This window comes from Heteronotia binoei, chromosome 12 (assembly GCF_032191835.1).
Source record: "Heteronotia binoei isolate CCM8104 ecotype False Entrance Well chromosome 12, APGP_CSIRO_Hbin_v1, whole genome shotgun sequence".
In the NCBI taxonomy this organism is placed as follows: Eukaryota; Metazoa; Chordata; class Lepidosauria; order Squamata; family Gekkonidae; genus Heteronotia; species Heteronotia binoei.
The window spans coordinates 84,016,001-84,040,071 of NC_083234.1; the positions used below are offsets into that span (position 1 = coordinate 84,016,001).

The 24,071-nt window shown below is 45.3% G+C and overlaps 1 protein-coding gene across 1 annotated transcript in view; it reads left to right on the top strand.

Moving 5' to 3' along the window:
* SNAPC4 (small nuclear RNA activating complex polypeptide 4) overlaps positions 1 to 24,071 on the top strand; it is a 109,901-nt gene that overhangs the window by 81,468 nt on the left and 4,362 nt on the right. The window contains exons 19-22 of the mRNA XM_060250661.1: positions 4,644 to 4,751; positions 5,108 to 5,132; positions 5,987 to 7,632; positions 9,288 to 9,374. Coding sequence (XP_060106644.1) covers positions 4,644 to 4,751; positions 5,108 to 5,132; positions 5,987 to 7,632; positions 9,288 to 9,365 — 1,857 coding nt within the window. The 3' untranslated portion in view covers positions 9,366 to 9,374. The remainder of the gene's footprint in view (positions 1 to 4,643; positions 4,752 to 5,107; positions 5,133 to 5,986; positions 7,633 to 9,287; positions 9,375 to 24,071) is intronic.

The window sequence follows — 24,071 nt, forward strand, 5'->3', positions numbered from 1 at the left end:
AATCCTCGTCAAGCACCGCCGATAGTGCGGTGCTGGCACGACCCGACTCCTTCGGCTTCCCCGGGCGGGTGGTCTTAGATGACGGGCCCTTCGTGACGGGGCCGGGAGTCTTCACTCTCTCTGGGCAGTTGGAGGCCAGATGGTTGGGGTCCCCACACTGGTAGCACTTGCGGGGCCCGGGAGCCGGTTTCGGAGTCGCCCCTCCCGTTTGTTTCGCTTCGGGTTTGGCGGAGCTTCGGGCCTCCCGGCTGGTTTTCCCCTGCAGCCCCTGGCGTTGGATCGCCACTTCTTTTAGATTGGTCTCGATTTCCCCCGCCAGCTGGATCCACTCCACCAGAGTGTCGGGGCGGACTTGCTGCAGGGCACGGTCAAGGATGCCGGGGTTCAATCCCCGTCTGTACGCCCGGATTTTCATCGCTTCACTCCAGCCCTTGATCTTGCGGCTGTGGTTGCGGAACTCTAGGGAGTATTCTCTGATGGACTTGCTCCCTTGGCGGAGTTCTTCTATTGCTGCTATCGCCAGGGTCTCTCGGAGGGGATCTTCGAACTGTGACAGCAGTGCTTGCAGGAACCCCGCCACGGTGGTCACTTCTGGGCCTCTGGTTTCGAACAGGGTGACATACCACATCTGTGCTTCGCCCTCCGGTCTGGAGCCCAGGTACGCTACTCGGCTGTGCTCGTCTGGGAAGGAGGTTCCCCAGTAGCGCATGTAGCTGTTAGCTTGGATCACGAAGTATTCCACCTTATCCGCGCTCCCATTGAAGGTGGTGTGGAGTTCTCGGGTCTTCACTTTCAAGCCTGGGGGAGGCGACCTCTGCGGGCCCACGGGCCCGGTTGGTGAGGGAGGCTGATTCGGCACCGGTGGCGCTGGGATCTGAGGGGACGCTCCCAGCAGGGGAGCTGCGAGTCTCCTTTCCACCGTTGTCAGCACTGGGTCTACTTGCTTCGCCACCTCGTTCAGGGTTAGGTTCATGTTGCGATTCATCTCCCGTCGGAGGTCGCACCCAAGGATCTCCATCTCCCTCCGGATCTCTTCCAGGGGATCGGGCTTCAGGGAGGACGCCCTCGAGTTGCCCTCGCCCTGGGAGTCGCCCCCGTCATCGCCGCTGCCGCCAGTTCCGCTGGCCCCGGCGTCTTCGGGCACCCCCTCCCCTCTTCCCGGTTCTCCCGGGTTGTTGCCCGTCTCTGAGTCTTCAGGCTCCCCGGGGTTGCGAAGGATGTTCGCGTGTCTTTGCGCCGCCTCGCCCATCAGCTTGTTGGAGGCTCTCGGCTTGCACAGCGCTTTCGGGGTGAGGAAAAGTACTTGGCTGCTCACTCTCTGGGGTCTCCGCTTCTCGGTGATGTACCAAGCCGGTGACCCAGGTAGGCCAGGTATGCAGGGTTCTCGGTCGTCCGGTGCTTCGGTCATCTGCCAGAAGTAACCCCGCCGATGAGCCCCGTTAACAAGGGATCACTTTCAAAATGTCAGCGTAGGGTTCATGGATATTCCAACAATGAAGAGGCTCTTTTCATTTGAAAATAAGTTTCATTTATTGGTTACATCAATGTTGCTACTACGAGAGGTCTTTGAAAGTGATAACATACAAAGGAAAGTTACTGGCCTTTATTGACCAGGATCAAAGCATAGGGATTTAAATCATTCTCACAATACAGTTCTTTTCTACTTCTAAGGGGTGTGAGGTTCACACACTGATATCTCTGCTTGCCAGTCAACACTGTCCTCCCATCTCCGCTTCTGGCCTTGGGGCGGCCGAGCGGGCTGCATAACTCTGCACTTCAAATACCTTTTACAGCCCCTTGGCGCCAGGCTCCCTTCATCCCTGTTTTCATTCCCTGGCATAGCTGAATTACAGTCACAGCTCATGAGGTTAGTAAGCAATATAAGAATACAAGCAATCTGGTTAGTATCGATTTGAACACAAGCTGACACATGGTATCAAACTGGCGTTGCATTTTGTCCAAAGAATGAGATCTTGCACGAGTTAATCTTCCTTCTGACATAAAAAACCCCCCAAAAACTCAGAGGGCTCCAATTCTAAATTCAGCACCAAGTCCAGTAGCTTAGAACTTGCTGTTTAAAATAAGACTAATTTTGTCTTTCTCCTACCTTCCTGGGCTGAGATATTGATTTTTAACAGTTTTTGGCAATTTTCCCTCTTTCAAAATGGTGACCGTACTTTCTCTGTGGTTAAAAATCCCTAGCAAAGACCTTCTTCTTGCTCTTCTCTCCTTCAACTTTTACTTCCTGGTTCACGTTCTCCAACTATCGCGGTCTTTGGAATCCTTGTTACGGTGACTGCCAGTACACCTTCAGCTTTTACTTCCTGGATCACTGAGCTCAGCTCTCGTTCTCCAAATATCGCAGTCTTTGAATACTTGTTATGTTGATTGCCATAACACTGACCACAGGTATTCAAAACAATTTTCTTCTTTCCCAAATTCTATCAATGCCTTTAATTTAACAAAGTCCAAATTTCAAAGTTTCTCCTCCTCCCCTCACTTCCGTTCTTGTTCAAGTTTTCCCACCTTCTACTGTTATTTAGATTAGCTTAGAAATGTCCTGGAGTGAGAGATAATGATCAAAGTACCTTAGTGGCTATGTTTTTTAAACTTCGGTCTTCCTGGTCTTTCAGATGCTTATCAGTCCCAAAAGAGAGTGAAATCCAAACATGCTTAAGCCAATTGAATGGCTCTTAATCCTTTGTAGATCCTGGACGATGCTCCTTTTCCTTGCCGGATCTTCTCAGAAAAATCCCCTCTGGAATCAATCATTAGCTGAGATCAACGGCTCAAAGTATTTTTGACGTCATCCTGGGCAAATCTCTAACTGAGAAATGCAGGCAGAGAACCTGATAAGGCTCTTTACTACCCTGAACAAAGGATTAAGTTTTCCCTTCTTCAGGAGACGACACCTCTATTGGAAACTCACACCGGAAGTCGATAGATAGATAGATAGATAGATAGATAGATAGATAGATAGATAGATAGATAGATAGATAGATAGATAGATAGATAGATAGATAGATAGATAGATAGATAGATAGATAGATAACTTTGGCTTTGATTCTGTCCTTTGAAATGTGTTCTGTTCTTGCAGCATTGCATTCTTTGCTAGAGTGGGTTTGTGGCTTGCACTGGGTTATCTGCTTTGGCAGTAGCTTGGATTCTAGGGTTATACATTGGTTTGGATTCTCCAACATTTTTTGGGCCTCCAACAGTTCTTGTTAAATCTCTTTGACTTGGAGGATTCTTGCATTTGACATTGGTTTAGATTCTCAGGTTATACATTTGTTGTGTTATGATTGCCACATTGTCCCATGCTTCTGCTGAGATTTCCATGTTCTGCATGGGTTCTTTGGGCTTGTTTGTTCTGTCTGCTTTGTCTATGGACCACTTTTGGCAAGTGGTTGCTTTGCTTGTTTTTCTGTCTTTGGCTATTCTTTGCCATGCAGAAACCATGGAATTCCTCTCTCTCCTTGGAAACAATGAATGAGGGTGCCTTTTTCAGGTTCACTTGAAACTTGGGATTATTTAGCGGACAGGCATTAAAAAAACCAAAGATCCAAATACCAAACTGATCTTTGGAACCTGGATAATTGGGAATACTTATATTTTCCTATTCCCTGATATCTGGGTCCAAAAATTACTGATTTTTTTTTAGGTGCACCTCCTACCTAGCAAAAAAATGAGCCTACAGATAGAGGAGAGCCCCATAATTTATTTCACCATCCAGCAGCTCTTCTCCTCCACCTTCTTAGAGAAAATAAATTTGAGAGGCTCTTTTAAGGACAGCTAGGAGGGTCAGTTTGGTTCAAGAACTCTCTCTCCTCCCCACCCCCCACCTCAACACACACAAAATGCAAAAGTGGGTTGGCTCCAGTCCCAGGCAGGAGTCAAAAGTAGGATAGTGCCAAATACAAACTAATGTGAAGATATTGGATGAAGAAATCAGTCTCTGTCTTTCCCTCTTCTTCAGTTCATTGCCTCACAAAGTTAAAGGCTGACCATATTAACGAATGGGAAAGAACTGGCTGATCTCTGGAGAAGGGCTTGGGCTGATGTGGAGTGGTTTTCAAGCAATACAGGATGGAAGAAATGGGGGGGGGGGGTTTAAAACCACCCCTGTAGTGGTTTTGGTTTTCTGGCCCTCCTAGATGGAAGACGGAGGAAGGGCCTTTTTTGCATGGCAGGAGGGAACTTTGGGAGTGATTTTCAACACTGAAACCAGGCTTTAAAAATGTGGAATTTGCTTCCTGATGCCTTGTAGTCTCTGACCTTTCATGGAAGTCTGCAGTTCACAGGGCAGCTGCCACTACTGGGGTGTGAATTTAATGAACTAAAGGAATCTCCCTGAGTCTGAAACCTCATCTAGCCTTGACTTCTCTGGGTTCAGTAGGCATCTTATCCAACCCTTGTGTCAGAGATCGTTTGACACAAGGGTGGACATATGCTCCCCATGCCTTTAAGCATACAAATGCTCGACAAATAATAGAGATTGAGGGGGGGATGCACTGGAATCTCAGGGTCCCATTTGTCACTTCTTACATGCAGCCCCTGATCCTTGAACATTGTTGCCCTCTGCCATGGATATTCTGCCCATCTGCTTCTGTGAATGTAACACAAGGCATTATATGAATTTACAGCTTCTTCGTATTGATGTGGATGGCTGCATGAAAATCATCCAGAAGAGGAAGTCCCGGCAGCTGGAGCTCCTGAAGGCTGCTGCTGGGAATGCAGGAGGCACCAATCAGGTACATGTACCCACTGTCTGCACACCTCACTTGTGCCCTGAGAGCCTCTAGTGTGGTTCCAGCAGTTGATCAAAGCAGCCCTGCTGTGGTGGGGGGAGGGTCCCTCCAAACGTTGCACTTGGTCTGGAAAGAGGCTGGAAAACTGAAGCTGCAGCCAGTGAGCCTGAGATGTGTTCCTGCTTGAGTGGAAAGCTCAGTGGCTGCCTCCGTGCATGCACAGGCATGCCACCACCCCCACTGCACCACAAAGATTCATCAGAACACTCTCCCCATGGAAGAGCACAGCCTGTTTCACTAAGCTTTGGGAGGCTCATGTCTACGGGCCACTGATGTTTTCTTGTTTTTGTTTCTTGTAGGCTTCTCCCTCTCAGGATTCCACAGGTATTTGCCCCTTGTGCTTGAAGCCAGTATCCCAGACCACTGTCACCAGCCAAGCGGTGCATGCCTTGAATGGGAGAGGAATAGGCCTCTTCAGAGTTTGCTAGCCCTTGCTTGGGAATAGTCTGGTATCTGCCCAACTTGCTTGTGCCTGATGCAGTGCTGTACATTAGAAGTGCTGTTGGCATGGCCTTTGCTCAATGTTGATGCTGAACAGATCCTGCTGCAGGCTCCTTGCAAAGTCCCCCCCCCCCCCAGGCTGCTGCTGCCCCTCCCACCTTTCAGGGAGGCTTTCTCTCTTTCTTGCTGCTTCTCTTTCTTACATGCCCAGGAAATGTTGATCATCACTTTGGAGTCAGGAAGCAATTTTCTGTGGGCCAGTTTGGCAAGGGTTTTTTTTTGGGGGGGGGGGGGGTTGCCATCTTCTGGGCATAGAATGGCTCACTGGGGATGTATGGGGGGGAGGTATTTGTGAATTTCCTGCATTGTGTGGGTGGACAAATGACCCTGGAGGTCCCTTCCAACTCTATGATTCTTTACCTTCCAGAATGTCATGGGCTGGGAAGATGTCCCAGTTGGAAGGCTATGGGGCTGGTTGTACCCACTGTCAAGCTTTGGAAGGGATGGTGTCACAGAAAAGAGGAATCAAGAGTTTTGAATTCCTCTCTGAAGCAATTGGCATTTGGGGAAATAGAAAATTTGCTGCTGCTGAGTTATTCCAAAGGCGTTCTGTAGGTATGCTCAGCTGGCAGTGCCAGCTGAAGCTGGAGGCTTTGTGGAGTGGTGAGATCATTGGCTCCAAACTTTGGAAACTGGTTTCTGTTCCTAACCTGTTGTTTTGTCCTGTTTTTGTCCAGCCCAGTCAAGTCTCCACATGGGCACGAGTAAGAAACTCATCCCTTTGAAGGCCAAGGAGGGCCCTCTTCCTGCTCATCCCTGGCTAGCTTTTTCACCTCTTTGCCCAGCCCCCAAACCCAAAACTGTCTCTGAGCTGCTGAGAGAGAAGAGGCTGCGGGAATGGAAGGCAAAGAGAGTCCTGCCCGAGAGGGTAATCTTGGCACCGCAGCTGCTTCTGCCTTCCTCTGTGATAATCCAGCATTCAGCTCAAACGGGGTGTCATGGCCTTCCCACAGCTGCAAATGGTCCATCATTGCCCAACCTCTCTCCTCTTGGGGTTTCCACACCCCCTGGATCATCAGGACAGAGAAACTTGGCATTGTTGCAGGAGCACATGAAAGGCTCTCAGTATGAAGAGGCTTCAACTGGCAGCAAAGAGGATGGTCGTGATACAGAGGCCAGCTTGCAGGAGAGCCAGGGAGTACCAGCCACTGTTCATTCTGCCCCTTTGTTGGCAAACCAGTCACATTTGCCTCTCCAAAGCTTGGCAGCCACAGCTCCTACCCCGGTTGCTTCTCTGAGTCCCACCAATATGGAGTCTGGCACAAAGAAGATTCCTCACTTACCACCAGCTGCCTGTACCCTGGGGCTGGTTGGATCTCAGCAGAATACAGTTAAGTTGGTGCCCTCACTGGTAGCCCTCCCACCTGGTTCCCATGAGGTGACCAAGCAGATCCTTCCCATAACCTGGCTGGCTACTGCACAGGGCTTTATCCCAATGACTGTTGTGAGCCTTCCCAATCCAGGGATGTCCAGTGCCACAAGCAACCTTGTCATGTCCCCAGGTGCAAGTCAGGCAGCAGAGGTGTCTCCAGTTCACAAGCCATTGCAAGGGGCCTTTTCCAGCAGCCTTCAGAAGGTTGGAAAGCCTGACCTGACCCTTCCCCCTGTCCCGCTTGCTCCTGCAGCCTCAACAGAATTGCAGCACACCTTGTCCTCAACTTGCCCTCTGACGCTCCCCTTGCCCAGTGCTTCTGTGGGGAGTGCCCATTTAAATCAGGAACCCCAGAACTATGCCATGAGGACCTCTCACCATCCTGCCATTCCTGAAGGGACCAGAGATCCCCCTGAGAAAGCATGCCCTCCACTGCAAGAGGTGAAGGCCACCCCTGACTATAGCCTTCTCTCACTGGAGGACATAGCAGCAGTGAAGGAATGGGCCAAGGGAGGCGTGGGCCCAAGGGCTTCGTCACTGGAAACCAGCCTTCCTTATCTCCCGCCTTTTTTGTGTAGTTTAAAAACACTCTCTGCAGTGTTGCTTAATAAAGAAGCCCTGGAGCGGACTGCAGCGTGTCTGGCAACTCCAGAAGGGCAACAAGAGGCCAGTCAGCAGCTGGATCTGAATGCACTGAGGAAAGTGGTGCACCAGAGGCTCCAAGAGAACCCTGCCTACCAGCTTCTGAAAGCCCGCTTCCTAGCAGCCTTCACCATCCCAGCTGCTCTTGCAGTGCTGTCTCCTTCAAGGGTGACTACCACACTCTCTGGAGAGAGGTGGTGGGAAACCAGCCACAAAGGAGACTCATCTGTGTCAGCATCATCCTCTTCATCATCATCTGAGGATGAGGAAGACCATAGAGAAGCCAGCAGAGGAGCTGAGAGGTTGGAGGTAAGGCTTTATTGGCAAGCAATAACAAAGCTCAGATTTACTTTCTGCCTACAGAGATTTAAAGTCAAGGGGAAGAGATGAGGGGGCATGGGCTGCAAAAGGTCTCACAGTCAAGAAGCTGGATTCCTGTCAGGCCTGCTTTTAATATCTGAAGACCTCTGATAGCAAAATGTACAGGACGGGTGGCGTTCCTTTTTAGAGATGAAGGAACAATTCACTTGTAGAGTTCTGATTGCCATCTCTGATTTCCTTTGGTATATTTTTATTTCAGTGCCTCTCGGTTCTCTGCATCCTCTGGCCTGCTTCCTTTGCTTTGAATGATTAATCTTTGTGGTAAACATAAATTGTGTTTTGATGGCAGTGGTTTCCCATGACCAATGGAATACCTGGGTTCCTTGGAAGATCAGTAATGGCAAACTGGCTCGCATGAGCAGCCACTGAAGAGGAGAATATTAGTGTTGCAGGTCCAGTACTAGTAACTGTAATGCCCACCAGGGCAAGAAGTGGGCTTGCTCTAGAAATCCTTTGAAATGTGCTGGAATTGTGTGGCTGAGACATAGAGGTTCCTTTGATATGAGATGTGAAAACGGGGGCATGGAGTGGGTTTTTCCCCCTCTTCGAGGGCTTCTCGTTCCATTTTTTTTCTAAAGGAAACAGGAAATCATAGAGAGCACTGGGGGGGGGGGCGGAACCTAGGAATATTTTCTCTTTTGGAATAAGTGAAATGCTTTTTAAGGTCAGTTTTACTCACCCAGAATATGCAGCATTAGGGGATGGGGATGGTTCCTGTGGCAGACAGAATATTTTCAAAGATGTGTTTCTTTAAATGTTCTTAATTTGCACCAGACTTTTAATACTGTAATATACTACTGAATAGTATAATGTTGAAAATATTGAAAAGTTTAACTTGAGAAGTAGGGCTGAGAATAGACCTAATTGGGATTGTATGAGGCTGTTTCTCTGCAAGTCATGCACTTCTTGTTCATTGCAAAAGTGATTTTCTGCTTTCAGCTCTCCCCCCCCCCCCCCCCAAGTTCTGAGGAGGCAAAAAGCAAGGCATGAGAGGCTCAGGTAGCAGAGGGTGATATGGTTGGCTGTTCTCCCTAGCCCTGGGTGTGTGCACATTTTGCTTGTGTTTCACATGTACCAAGTGAAATACAATTTTAGATGTCAAGTTAGAAATTATGTGCTTTATCTTGTTGTAGTACTATAATAAGTTTGAACTTGATAAGAAAGTAAACATTGTATATACTACACTTTTCCCTCAAATAAAAGCTTTTACTGAACAGGGTTTTTTTCCTTGCCATGGCTTCAGAACTTCTGGAACTTTTTCATTCTTCTCGTTAGCTGTTGTGTCCCAGCAGACAGGAGGGCAAAAACATTGCTTTGCTGGTTTAATGGCGATGCGGTAGGAACTGCTGCATGGGTCTACTTTCCTTTGCAAAATGTGACGACCAGAGTTGGAGTATTGGTAGTGTGTTTTATCACAGGACAGTCCAGCCTCTTTCCTGTTATGGCCGATGGGTACCACTGATTGAGCCAAAGACTGAAGGGGAAATACTTGGGCCCATTGTTTGCAGACCACATTACCGCTCATTGTCCCAACAATGGGTCATGTTCTAGGACATATTATTCCATGAATGTCCTTTCCACAGGGACCAAGTACAGACTGGATTGGCATGCCTGGGGTTTGGAGAAGCACACGTCTAAGAAGACGGAGAAGGCACCTGTAAGAGGAACAGGTTGGCAGCTTTTTGGATTTTGTCTCCCATCAGTTCTCTCCCCTGCAGCCAAAACTCCAGACCTTGAGTAAGGCATAATGTTTTCAGGGGAGCCCTTTTAAAAGAACTCTCTTGCTCTGTGCAATACAACATGTTTTTTGCTCCCAGGGAATGCTGGTTCTGCAAGCATGCTTCAGAACTAGTTTGTGTGTAGTGAGGGGCCAGTTAGCTAGTGAACACAAGAACATAAGCCATGTTGGACGAGGCCAATGACCCATCCAGTCCAGCGTTCTGTCACACAGTGGTCAAAAAACCAGGTGCCATCAGAAGATCCACCAGTGGGGCCAGGAAACTAGAAGCCACCCCCCCAAGCACCAAGAATACAGAGCATCACTTGCCCCAGACAGTTCCATCTATGCTACGTGGCTAATAACCACTGATGGACCTGTGCTCCATATGTATCCCCTCTTGAAGTCGTCCATGCTTGTAGGGGGGATGGAATGGGAGCCTCCACAACTAGAGTGAGTTTGGCTGTGTACTTGCACCAAGGTGGTGTGAACATCTCATAGGATATTGGTGAAATCCTATGAGATGCCAGTGAGGGCTGCAAAGAAGGAGTTCTTCTCAGCCTCCATTGCATCTGCAGGCTCATGACAAGCCCAATTATTTAGAATAATTTGGTTGCTAACATCTGTCACAACAAGAGGCTCTAAGAGAGGTAACAATTCAGCTATCAGTAGTCTCATTCCAGTATACTCCCAAATCAATTGAAAGCATCTGTTAGGTTTCATAAACTTGACTCCCTTGAATTCTTTGTCCGGCCCTTCAAGAGAAGCCCAGGGCAAACAGAAGTTTAAATTTTAACAGGGATAAATGTAAAGTTCTTCATTTAGGTAGAAAAAATCCAATGCATGGTTATAGGATGGGAGAGACTTAGCAATAGTATGTGCGAAAAGGATCTAGGGGTCGTGGACCATACACTGAACATGAGTCAACAGTGTGATGTGGCTAAAAAGGCAAATAAAGTTTTGGGCTGTATCAACAGAAGTATAGTGTCCAGATCATGTGAAGTGATGGTATCACTTTGCTCTGCTCTGGTAAGACCTCACCTGGAGTATTGTGTTCAGTTCTGGACACCACATTTTAAGAAGGATATAGACAAGCTGAAATGGGTCCAGAGGAGGGCGACGAAGATGGTGCGGGGTCTGGAGACCAAGTCCTACAAGAAAAGTTGCTGGGGATGTTTAGCATGGAGAGGAGGCGACTGAGAGATGATATGATCACCATCTTCAAGTACTTGAAGGCTGTCGTCTAGAGGATGGTGTGGAATTGTTTCCTGTGTCCCGAAAGGTGGGACCAGAACCAGTGGGTTGAAATTAAATCAAAAGAGTTTCCTACTCAACATTAGCAAGAACTTCCTGACCGTTAGAGCAGTTCCTCAGTGCGGTGGTGGGCTCTCCTTCCTTGGAGGTTTTTAAACAGAGGCTGGCCATCTGACAGCAATGAAGATCCTGTGAATTTGGAGGGAGATACTTGTGAGTTTCCTGCATTGTGCAGTGGGTTTTATTTATTTATTTTTATTTTTTATTTATTTAGAATTTATATCCCGCCCTTCCCACGGAGGTCCCTTCCAACTCTATTATTCTAAGTGTTGAGTTGTGCCATTGGAGATACAGAGCAGTGCCAATTGAAATAATTTAATCACTATCCTGAATAAGACTCAAGACATTATGCATTTAAAATACTGTTATATAAAAATTTGTTATGACATACCAGCCCCTTTGGTGAGCTGCCTGAAGAAGGATTGACTCCAAAAAGAGGACGAAAGCAGCAGTCAATTTGCAGCCACACCTATTTTGGGAGTAGTCATATCTATTTTGGAATTATTGGGACTTTGAGTAGCCCTGCAAGGAAAGAGAAAACACTGTAGAATGGACTGATTTTTTTTTAAGTACTAGTGAATATTGTTGAATTGTTTAGTATAAAAATTGCTTTAATATATGTATTAGTATCCTTGCCAAGAAAACCCCATGAACAGTAAGAAAAGGCTAAAAGTTATGGTGCTGGAAGATGAGCCCCTCAGGTCAGAAGGTGCCCAATATGCTACTGGGGAAGAGTGTTCAAGTAACCTCAGAAAGAGTGAAGTGGCTGGGCCAAAGCCGAAAGGATGCTCAGCTGTGGATGTGTCTGATGGTGAAAAAACAGTCCGATGCGGCAAAGAACAATACTGCATCGGAAAGTGGAATGTAAGATCTATGAATCAAGGTAAGCTAGCTGTGGCCAAACAAGAGATGGCAAGACTGAACATCGACATCTTGGGAATCAGTGAACTAAAATGGACGGGAATGGGTGAATTTAACACAGAGGATCACTACATCTATTATTGTGGCCAAGAGTCCTGTAGAGAAATGGTGTGGCCTTTATAGTTAACAAAAGAGCGAGGAAGGCAGTAACGGGATACAATCTCAAAAATGACAGATTGATCTCGGTCCGTATCCAAGGCAAACCATTCAATATCACAGTAATCCAAGTCTATGCCCCAACCACTGATGCAGAAGAGGCTGAAATGGACCAGTTCTATGAAGAGTACAACACCTTCTAGAATTAACACCAAAAAAAGATGTCCTCCTCATCATAGGGGACTGGAATGTCAAAGTAGGAAGTCAAAAGGTAACCGGAACAACTGACAAGTTTGGCCTTGGAGAACAAAATGAAGCCGGGCAAAGGCTAATAGAGTTTTGCCAAGAGAACAAGCTGGTCATAGGGAACACCCTTTTCCAACAACCTAAAAGGCAACTCTACATGTGGACATCACCTGATGGGCAACACACAAATCAGACTCATTATATACTCTGTAGTCAAAGATGGAGAAGCTCCTTACAGTCAGCAAAAACAAGAACTGGAGCTGACTGCAGCTCAGATCATGAGCTAGTAATCGCAAAATTCAAACTGAAGAAAACTGGGGAAGCAATTAGACCTTGATCACATTCCTTATGAATATACAGTGGAGGTGAAGAATAGGTTTAAGGAATTAGAGTTGATAGAGTGCCTGAAGAACTATGGACGGAGGTTCGTGACCTTGTACAGAAGGCAGCAATCATTGCCATCCCAAAGAAAAAGAAATGCAAGAAAGCAAAGTGACTGTCTGATGAGGCTTTACAAATAGCTGAGGAAAGAAGGAAAGGCAAAGGTGAAAAGGAAAGATTCACCCAACTGAATGCAGATTTCCAGAGAACAGCAAGGAGAGATAAGGAGACCTTCCTGAAGGATCAGTGCAAAGCAATAGAGGAAAATAATAGAATGGGAAGGACAAGAGATCTCTTCAAGAAAATTGGAGAAATCAAGGGAACATTTTGTGCAAAGATGGCCATGATAAAGGACAAAAATGGTAGGGCCCTAACAGAAGCAGAAGAGATCAGGAAGAGGTGGCAAGAATACACAGAAGAATTATACAAGAAGGATCTCAATATCCCGGACAACCATGACAGTGAAATCGATGACCTCGAGCCAGATATCCTGGAGTGTGAAGTCAAATGGGCTTTAGAGAGCATTACTAACAACAAAGCGAGCAGAGATGATGATATCCCAGTTGAGCTATTCAAAGTCCAAAAAGATGATGCTGTTAAAGTGATGCACACATTATGTCAACAAGTCTGGAAAACACAACAGTGGCCCCAGGATTGGAAAAGATCCTTTTATATTGCAATCCCAAAGAAGGGTAATGCCAAGGAATGTTCAAACTAACACACCGTTGCACTCAGTGGGCCAGAAGGGTTAAAGATCCTACAAGCTAGGCTTCAGCAGTTTGTAGATTGGGAACTACCAGAAGTTCAAGCTGGGTTTCGGAGTAATAGAGGAACTAGAGATCAAATTGCCAACATTTGCTGGATTATGGAGAAAGCACTGGAGTATCAGAAAAACGTCTATTTCTGCTTCATTGACTATGCTAAAGCCTTTGTTTGTGTGGATCACAACAAACTGTGGCAAGTTCTTAAAGAGATGGGAGTACCAGACCACCTCACATGTCTCCTGAGAAACTTGTATAAGGGTCAAGAAGCAAGTCAGAATGGGATATGGAACAACTGATTAGTTTAGAATAGGAAAAGGAGTTCAACAAGGATGTATATTGTCACCCTGCTTATTTAATTTATATGCGGAGTACATAATGCGGAATGCTGGCCTGGATGAAGCACAAACCGGAATTAAGATTGTTGAAAAAAACATCAACAACCTCAGATATGCAGATGACACTATTCTAATGGCAGAAAGTGGGGAGGACCTAAAGAACCTCTTATTGAGGGTGAAAAAGGAGAGCACAAAAGTAGGCTTGAAACTCAACATCAAAAAAACTAAGATCATGGCATCTGGCCCCATCACACCTTGGCAAATAGAAGGGGAAGAGATGGAAGTAGTGACAGACTTCACATTTCTGGGATCCAAGATCACTGCAGATGACTGTAGCCATGAAATCAAAATACGTTTGATCCTTGAGAGGACAGCTATGGCGATCCTGGGCAGTATAATAAAAAGTAGAGACATCACCCTGCCAACAAAAGTCCATATAGTCAAAGTGATGGTATTCCCAGTAGTAATGTATGGCTGTGAGAGCTGGACTATAAGGAAAGCCGAGCACAGAAGAATAGATGCTTTTGAGATGTGCTGGAGAAGACTCTTGAGAGTCGCTTGGACTGCAAGAAGATCCAGTCCGTCCTAAGGGAAATAAACCCAGACTGTTCCTTGGAAGGTTAGATGCTGAAGCTAAAGCTCAAATACTTTGGCCATCAAATGAGAAGGGAGCACTCCCTGGAGAAGATCCTGATGCTAGGAAAGACAGAAGGCAAAAGGAGAAGGGGACGACAAAAGATGAGATGGCTGGACAGTGTTACTGATATAACAAACACGAATTTGAGCAGACTTCAGAGGATGGTGGAAGACAGGAGCGCCTGGCGCGACTTTGTCCATGGGGTCGCAAAGAGTCGGACTCGACTGTGCAACTGAACAACAACATGTATTAGTAAAACCCTCATGGAGTGTTCAATATTTATATGCCTATTTATACCCGTGAACTTACCTGGAGATTGGCAGCAGTGGTTCCCTGGAAGGAAATGGCTAGTAGCATCAAAGCACCCAGAGGGTGCTGCCAGGTCAAGTGAGCCAACCTCCAGATGGGGCCTGAAGATCTCCTGGGATCACAACTGAACTACAGACAACACATCTTTCTCCCCATCCTGGAGAAAATCACTGATTTGGAGGGTGGTCTGTATGCCATTCTATTCACCTGAGGCCTCTTTCTTTGCTGAACAACAGCCTGTGTTGCCTAGCAACAGCCTCCAGCTAGCACTATCCAGGCGGCAGGAAACATTCCCTGCAGGGCCAGGCACCTCTGGCTGTTTATGCAGCCTTCAGAAGCTGAGTGTGCTGAGAGGCCTTTTGTGAGGTTGCGGTAGCTCTGCAGCCCTTTCTGAGACCAGTTGACAGAGAGGACACAGAGAAGAGTTGGAGATGTGGCTGTCTCTGAGGGAAGACTACTTTTGGCAGCTTGTTCAACATTTTCTGGGCCTGAGTAAGTCAGACACTGACCAACGTGTGATGGGCTAATCATTTGTTCTGGAAATATTAGTAGTTGCTGGTGCTAAAAGGCCATCGATTATTGCTATAGATGTAGAACAGTATGAGGCCCCCAATAGAGGGTAGATTCTTGTGGGAAGCCTAGGCCTAATCTTGTCTCTTTAGGAATGAGAGAGAGGTGCCAACAGAAAGATGTCTGCAGAACTGGAAGATGACCTTGAGAAAAAGCAACACTGTGGTTGCTCTGAGTCGCCTCGGTGGGGAGGGCGGGATATAAATAGAATAAAATGAAATGAAATGAAAATGGTCTGGGAATTAATTGAAAGACTTTTAGGCAGCAGGAGCTCAGGCAGGAAAGTTGATGGGCTGTTAATTTGTAACCTGTATCTGAACTGTGACTCCTCTGGCAAGATAGTAGTCATACATTCACAGACCTTTAATGGCATAATAGTACAGAAAATCAGGAATAAAGGACCAGAGCTAGGCACCAATAATTATCTATAAATATATTAGAAAGGTCCACCAGCCAGAGCCCACTTGGCAATAAAAGGAAATAGAAAATAGAGTGAGTCTAAATATTACAGTCTCTAACCTTAGCTTCCATACATATGATAGTGTGAAGTGATGTGAGACCTCACATTACATCACTGACATGAGACCTGCTCTGACAAGACCACACCTGGAGTATTGTGTTAGTTTTGGAAGGATATAGACAAGGTCCAGAGGAGGGCAACGAGGAGCCGCCCTGAGCCCGCTTCGGCGGGGAGGGCGGGATATAAATAAAATGTTATTATTATTAACGAAGATGATGAGGGGCCTGGAGACTAAGTCCTATGAAGAAAGGTGTCAAGCATGGGTATTTCAAGTAGCCAAGCAATTGTTGAATACAAAGTCTTAGTTTATTGATAATCCATTGTTGCTCAAGGTGGAACACCTTGAAAGTGATAGAGTTGCTCATAGCATGATGTTTTAAGGATTACATCAAAGAGTACAGTAAAGATAGCTTCTAGACGTAACAAGCATGTGTGAACTGTTACAACTATGCAAATACTAGCTTGTGGTTTCAACTTCCCTTGGTCTCAGGCATTCTTACTACAGTTGATAAGCAATGAATGGGAACCATTCGTGGGAGGCACCTCCTTTCTATCATCAAAGTTACAGCCTTCCTACATTTGCTACCCAGGGGTGAGAAAGAAGAAAGGGAAGTGAGAAACTAGGGGGCTTTGATATGCAGCCATGGGAAGGGACAGTTTCCAGAGGCAGAGGGAGAAATCAGAATTCATTAATGTATAGAAATAGCATGCTTGACAAAAGGTTGAAGGAGTTGGATATGTTTAGCCTGAAGAGGAGGTGATATGATCACCATCTTCAATTACTTGAAGGGCTGTCCCCTCAGCAAATAATTTACATCTCTGAGACTGGGTTTTCAAGTGTGATGCTCTGTTAAACAGACAATCTTGAACTTGCAGTCTTCCCCTTAGTTTAAATTGTTTAAGTGTGATCATTTTAGATCCTCTTTTTTATTTAGTATTGCTAACCATAATCTCAGAGCAGCCCTTACATCCTTGAGTTTCGAATCAATGCCCATGGCAACATTAGCTGGCCACTATAGCAGAACACCTAAGGAACAACAACTTTATCCCTGTGGTGTTTCTGCTATTGAAGACTTACCCCCATTATATTCTCAATTGCACACTGTATGTCCAACCCAGGTTAAAACTCCTTTCTGAGATTCTATCTAATCTGCATTCCTATTCAGACTCTTGAGAAGATTGTAGTTTTGTTAGCTGACTGATGCCAACATATCTTACAAAATGGCTTTATATGCCCTGGTTGCAAATAAAATACAGGCTAGCGTTATCAAGGGATTTAATCATTGATCTCAGAGGATATTTAATGATGTTTACCTTTTACTGTGTTTTTATTCAGACTTCACAATGGACTGTCTTATTTTAAATCCTATTTCATTTTATACAACTACATTATTCATATTTTATTCTTTTGTCATCCCTGGTTTGTAATGACCTATGGATAAATACAAATAAACATTTGAACAAAACATTTGAAGGGCTGTCATATAGAGGTTGGTGCAGAATTGTTTTCTGTTGCCTGAGAACCAATAGGTTGAAATTAAATCAGAAGAGTTTCTGGCTCAGCATTAGGAAGAACTTCCTGACAGAGCAGTTCCTCAGTGGAACAGACTTCCTTGGTGGGCTCTCCTTCCTTGGAGGTTTTTAAAGAAAGGCCATCTGACAGCAATACTGATCCTAAGGAAATATATTTGTGAATTTCCTGCATTGTGCAAGGGATTGGGATTAGATGACCCAGAGGGTCCCTTCCAACTCTATGATAGGAACTCAGCGACGGATGCAGTAATTTCAGGAGACTTGTCAGATATCAAGAAAACTTAGGGAGGGACGGTGGCTCAGTGGTAGAGCATCTGCTTGGTAAGCAGAAGGTTCCAGGTTCAATCCCCGGCATCTCCAACTAATAAGGGTCCAGGCACATAGGCTTGAAAAACCTCAGCTTGAGACCCTGGAGAGCCAGTCTAAGTAGACAATACTTTGATGGACCAAGGATCTGATTTAGTATAAGGTAGCTTCATATGTTAAATAAACTTGGTCGTTATTAGTCATAGATTTTGCAGAAGAGAAAAGGAGATGGATCAAGGAATGATGTAATGAAGAACAATAGGAACAGCAAAGCAGAATATGTTGCACAGAGTCAGGTTCATTATAAAGACAGGTACAAACTCCTTATAAGGGAAACCCTTATCTTCTCTGTCAGGACAGCTGAAAGGAAAAGATTGAACCTGGCCAGCATGAAAACTCGAAGATGCAAGGGATTAATCAGATTGGAAAAATACTGGGCTATGGAGTTTTGTACAAAGGAAAGACTGAGGAAATGAGAAGAATATACTCCAGAGCTACCAGCATTAATTGCTTGAGCAATGTCCCAGATCCTCCTTCGGATAATCTGAAGAATAGCCATTTCACCAGGGTTGCCCAAAAAATCCAAATCAATACCAATGGATTTGATTTTAGACGCTATGAATTGAGACCAAGTAAGGGTCTGCAGCGGGGAGAGCAAGAAGACTATTAGGAGGGGGGATAAAATGGAGATGGAGCCAATACTTAACAATAGTCCATACCCTCAATTCAACTCTGCACAGAGAGTAAAGTTAGCAACAGAATTAGGGAGACCAACAATGCAATCCTAAGGGGGGTATGTGAAAGTGCTTTGGGAATGAACTAACTGCTACATCGTTGTGTGAGTTGCGGCATTCTAACTTCCTCCCCGCCAGCGCAGACGAGACTTGCGCCCATTTTCTGACGCCTGAGCAAACGCCTACCCATGGCTGCCGTTGGAGCGGCGCCCTGTCTGCGACACAGCTGGGGTGGAGGAAGCCACGCCAGTGTAGGAGGGGTCAGTCCCGAGGTGTGGCCTGCGTTAGTTGGCTCCCAAATACCTTCCAGCCTGGGAACACTCCCTGCAAGAGGCGCAAAGTTACGACAACAAAAATGTTGGCGTATTCCATAGGCACTAGTTGCAACAGAAAACAAAGGCTGCCACTGCCCAAGCTTGCAGTCTCCTTAGGGAGCTGTGTAATTGCCTCACCAATCCCCTCACGCTCCAAGCTGGATGAGCCCCCTCCCCAACACCCAATTGCTGCTCCCCATCTCCTAGAAAAGCTTCCACCCCAGCCTCACACAATTCTTTATGTAGGGTAGGGCTCACAGCATGCGACTCTGCCACAGAGCTCTCTTCCACATGGACTTAGCGTCAGGGCTCGGACACTTTGGTGGTGGAACTGCACAGAGAAGGCACGTAGACAGTACAGTGTGTGGTATTTGACTTACAAGGAGAGCAAAGTCTCTACTTCGTGGCTAACCGCTCCTGTTTCCAAGCCCCAACAGGTATCTGGCCTCCACAGTGTTCACGCATGGATGGGTAAGTGCGATTGCTCACCCCCCCCCCTTGCTCAAGGCTAGGCAGATTGCCAGCACAAGCGGCACAAGAACCTGGCAGTGCGCTCAGGAATGGGGCAGTCACCCCAGCCCCTGCATGCTGTTGGAGGACCACCCCCCCCCCCCGGTCTGCCCTTTGCACCATTCCCACCACTGGCGGGGCAACGGGGAAGGGGTCTGGCAGCTGCTCCATTGCCTGTTTGGAGGCAGGTCAGCAACTGTCCCTTTAAGAGAGTCCCTGGCTTTGATACAGCCCCAAGCTGCAGTTGCCCTGGCTGCCACTGGCGTCGCACTCCACCCCAAGTGCAATGGGTCTCTTTCTCTGTTTTACAGGTGCAGATTCAACAGAGCGGCTTCCATGTGTGGCAGTGGAAACCCCATTCTCCACTCAGCCAGCTGTTCCTGCCCCCCCTCCAAGGGCAGCCTGCCCTGCAAGACTTTCCAACTCCCACTTGGGATCCTGTTCTACTTGATTGCAGCACAATAAAACCTAAGGAATGCAACTACTTTGTCTCTCCTGCTTGGTTTATGCTTTGCTCCGCCCCTTTCCTCCCCCCCCCACCGGCCACCTTGTCAGTGGGCTCCCTGACGGAATGTCTCTGCAGGTGGAATCCCTTGTTTTTTGGGGAGCGGCGCTGTGAGGCTGGACAGGGGAGGGGGGGGGTCTTTGCCCCATGCATCCACTCCATTAGCCTGCCCGACCCCACGGGGCTAATGGAGTGGATGCATGGCCGATGCCTCACACTCTTGAGTTCTGCAGCCCCAGGGGCGGGAGGAGTTCCATGCATGCAGCAGGGGACGTCAGGGCAACACAGAGGGTCACTGAGTCTGTGTTGAGAGGCTACCTGTGGGACTTGGTGGCAGGCTGTGACTGTCTGCTTGTTCCCATACACACATTCTGGCTGGTGTCTTTGGAAACGGACTCCTTCACTTAGTACTTCCTGTTTGTGGTTGGCCAGGGGGCATATGCCTCTGCCTGGCTGCCTTACATTGGCACAGGGGGATTGACTTGTCGGAGCAGGCTTTCCACCTCCCCTCCCAGTCATGTGCAACAGACGGGCCAATCCTGTGGTTCTGCACTGCTTCATCCCTCTCCCCAAACTGGGCAGAAACCGGATTGGAATGGGTCCAGGGTGGGTGTTTCATTCAGGAAGACCTGTAGCTGCTCCACCACCCCTTTCTCAACTACCTTTCCCAGGAACGATAAGTTCAAAACTGGGCGGTAGTAACTAGAACGATAGGATCCAGCAAGGGTTTCTTCAAAAGCGGCTGAATGACCACCTCCCTCAGTTTCTCTGCGAATGTCCCGCTTGTCAGGGACAGGTTAACAATATCCCCCAGAGAAATTACGACATTACAATCCCAAGTTAAACATTTGCTGAATAAAGAACTAGAATGGAATTTAAAAAATTTGAAACAGAAATCGTTTGAAAGTGCAAACAAACCTGGTAAATACCTGGCCTGGCAATTAAAAAGAAAGAAAGAAAATAAGACTATAAATAAAATCATGGCAAATGGGAAAACAGTAGTGGATCAAGAAGGAATTAAAAGAGAATTCTTTAAATACTATGCAAATTTATTCAAGGGTGTGAATATAAGTAAAGAAAAAGTGGAAGAGTATCTACGAAACATCCAGGTGGCACCTTTGACGGAATATATGAAAAAGATATTAAATGACCCAATAGAGAAAATTGAAATAGAAGCAGCAATAAAAGCAATGCAAGAGGGTAAAGCTCCAGGGCCAGATGGATTTACATCAAAATTTTACAAATCTCTTAAGGATGAATTAACACCCAAACTGTTGAAGTTGTTAAACACGATAAGAGAAGAAGGGAAAATCCCAAAGACCTGGAGGGAAGCTGTAATCTCCTTGATTCCTAAGGAAGATAAAGATAGCACAAATGTGAAAAATTATAGACCAATCTCATTGTTGAATAATGACTATAAGATTTATACAAGAATTTTAGCAGAGCGACTGAAACAATACCTGACCAACTTTATAAACAAAGACCAAGCGGGATTTCTTCCTAAAAGACAAATAAGGGACAATGTAAGAGCTGTTATTAATGTCGTGGAATACTATGAAAAGCACCCGGAAAAAGAAGTGGCCTTATTTTTTGTTGACGCAGAGAAAGCCTTTGACAACTTAAATTGGGACTTTCTGTTTGCGGTAATGGAAAAAATTAATTTAGGAGAACAATTTATAAAAATGACAAGAGCAATATATACAGATCAGCATGCAAAATTGTGTATAAATGCAGACCTTACCAAAGAATTGAAAGTGAGTAAAGGAACAAGGCAAGGATGCCCGCTATCACCACTGTTGTTTATAATGACTCTTGAAATTCTGTTACAACAAATTCAAAAAGATGAAAAAATAGAAGGTCTAAAAATTAGAAGATTCTCTTATAAATACAAAGCTTTTGCAGACGATATAGTGTTCATAATGGAGAATCCGGTTCAAGTGTCACCACTGCTGTTAGCTAAGATAAAAGAGTACGGAGAACTAGCAGGACTATACATAAATAAGGAGAAATCGAAATTCCTCTGTAAAAACATGCAACCAAATAAAACAAAAGAACTACAAAAGGTGACAGGTTGTGAAGTCACAACCAAAGTTAGGTACCTTGGAATAGAGATAACAACGAAGAACATTGATTTATTCAAAAATAATTATGAAAAACTGTGGTGTAAGATGGACAAAGATTTGATGAAATGGAATAAACTCAACTTGTCCTTACTGGGCAGGATAGCTGCAATCAAAATGAATATTTTGCCAAGGATAATGTATTTGTTTCAAACCATCCCGATTGTAAAAGAAGCAAAACAATTCAACAAATGGCAAAGGAAAATTTCTGATTTCATTTGGGCCGGAAAGAAACCAAGGATAAAGATGAAGATCCTAACGGATGCCAAAGAGAGAGGAGGTTTTCAACTTCCCGATCTAAGACTATATCACGATGCAGTTTGTTTGACATGGATAAAAGATTGGATAATGCTGTTAGACAAAAAACCTTTGTGGTTAGAAGCTCACGGAAACAGATTCGGCTGGCATGCATACATGTACTATGGGAAGAATAAAATGGATGGTTTTTTCTCTCACCACTATGTCAGAAATACATTACTAAATACTTGGATAAAATACAAGAAATATGGGGACGAGAGAAAACCACTATGGATAGTGCCAGCAGAAGTAATAAAAATAACAGCTGATTCTGAAGAAAAAAGAGAAATGTCATACAACCAACTGCTTAAGATTCAAGGAGACAAAATTGAATTAAAAACCTCAGAAGAGTTAAATAACAATTATGACTGGTTTCAAATGCAACAAATTAAAAGTTTGATGGAAAATGACATAAAATCAGAGGGAATTAGACGAGAACAAACAGAACTGGAAAGGGTCCTGTTAGGTGACAATGAAAAATTGATATCAAAAGTATATAAATTATTATTGAAATGGTCTACAGAAGAAGAAGTAGTAAAGTCTCAAATGGTCAAATGGGCAATTAATGTGAATAGAGAAATACAAATGGAAACATGGGAGCACCTCTGGAAGAACTCAATGAAGATATCAACTTGTCAAAGCATTAAGGAGAACTGTTTTAAAATGATGTATAGGTGGTATATGACTCCGAAAAAATTGGCTAAGATAAGTAAGAAAATGTCGGATAGATGTTGGAAATGTAAAAAACATGAAGGTTCTTTCTTCCATATGTGGTGGACATGTGAAAAAGCGAAAGAATTCTGGAAGATGATACAACAAGAAATCACCAAAATTTTGGGCTATGATTTTAAGAAAATTGCAGAGACGTTTTTACTTGGATTACAATTAGAAAAATACCCAAAAGAAGACAGGACTTTAATTTGGTACCTGTTATCAGCTGCTAGGACTTTGTACGCGCAGCTTTGGAAGCAAGAAAAAATACCAGAGAAATGGGAATGGACCATGAAAGTTTTATCGTGGTGTGAAATGGACAAATTAACCAGAACACTAAGAGACTATGATCTAGAGATATTCAAAAGGGAGTGTAGAAAATTTAAAGGATATATGGAGAAAACTTGGAAAGTAAAGAAACATTGGACAATTTTTTAGTTGTAAGAATATATATATGGAACTTTGTGCAGTCAGAAGTGCCTTTAGTATGGATTTGAACTTATAACCTCGGGGAAGTCAACATTGGAGGGAGGGGGGATGGAAATGTCATATGGGTTAATGTGAAAAAAGAAAAAAAAATTAAGAAATAGAAAAGCTTTGTAACCATATGCTACCAATAAATTGTTTAAAACAAAAAAAAAACAATATCCCCCAGAGAAATCTGATATCATCCTGGCAAGCCTTCATAAGCCAGGATGGGTCCAGGGGGCAGATAGTAGACCTCACTGCAGCCAGGATCCTGTCTACATCCTCCAATGTGAGTCGACTGAAGCAGTCCAATATTGGACCATGTGACAGCCAAGGGACTTCCAGTTCGTGTACTGCATCAACCATGGCTGGGAGGTCCTGGTTGGTACAACAGGTGCCTTGATACAACAGCGAAGAGGGCGCCAGGGGGCAATGTCATTGATGGCAGTGAAGAACTGGGATTACCTGGTGGAGAGTCAAGATTTTATCTGTAAAATATGTTGCAAAGGCTTCAGAACCAATATCCAATTCCCTATCTTTTTAGTTACTCGATGGCAGAACTGTCAGAGACCAGATCATTCTAAATAATTGAGCTGGGTGTGACTTTGCAGACTCTGTGGAGGCCACGTGGAAATTTTTCTTAGCGGACTTCACAGTCTTCTCAGACTTTCATAAGCGTTCTATAAGAAGTTCTGGACTCTTCGTCACGAGCACACTGCCACACTCGCTCTGTCTAAGCTGTCGTTTCATCCTTATCAGGTCCAAGGAATACCAGGGAGCTGCCTTGGTACAACAGCGAAGAGGGCGCCAGGGGGCAATGTCATTGATGGCAGTGAAGAGCTGGGATTACCAGTCTTCCACAAATTCATCTAACAACCCACCAGGGGGCATTGGGTCCCGCAGGGCCTCCTGAAACCACTCTGGATAAAATGGCATAAATCCATTTGCCATCTAAACAGGGCTGGAGTTGCAGGTCCGGTCAGACTTTCAAGGCATAGTGGTCTGACCATGGAACAGCATTTGCTGTTACCAGATCCACCAATAACCCTGCCCCAAAGA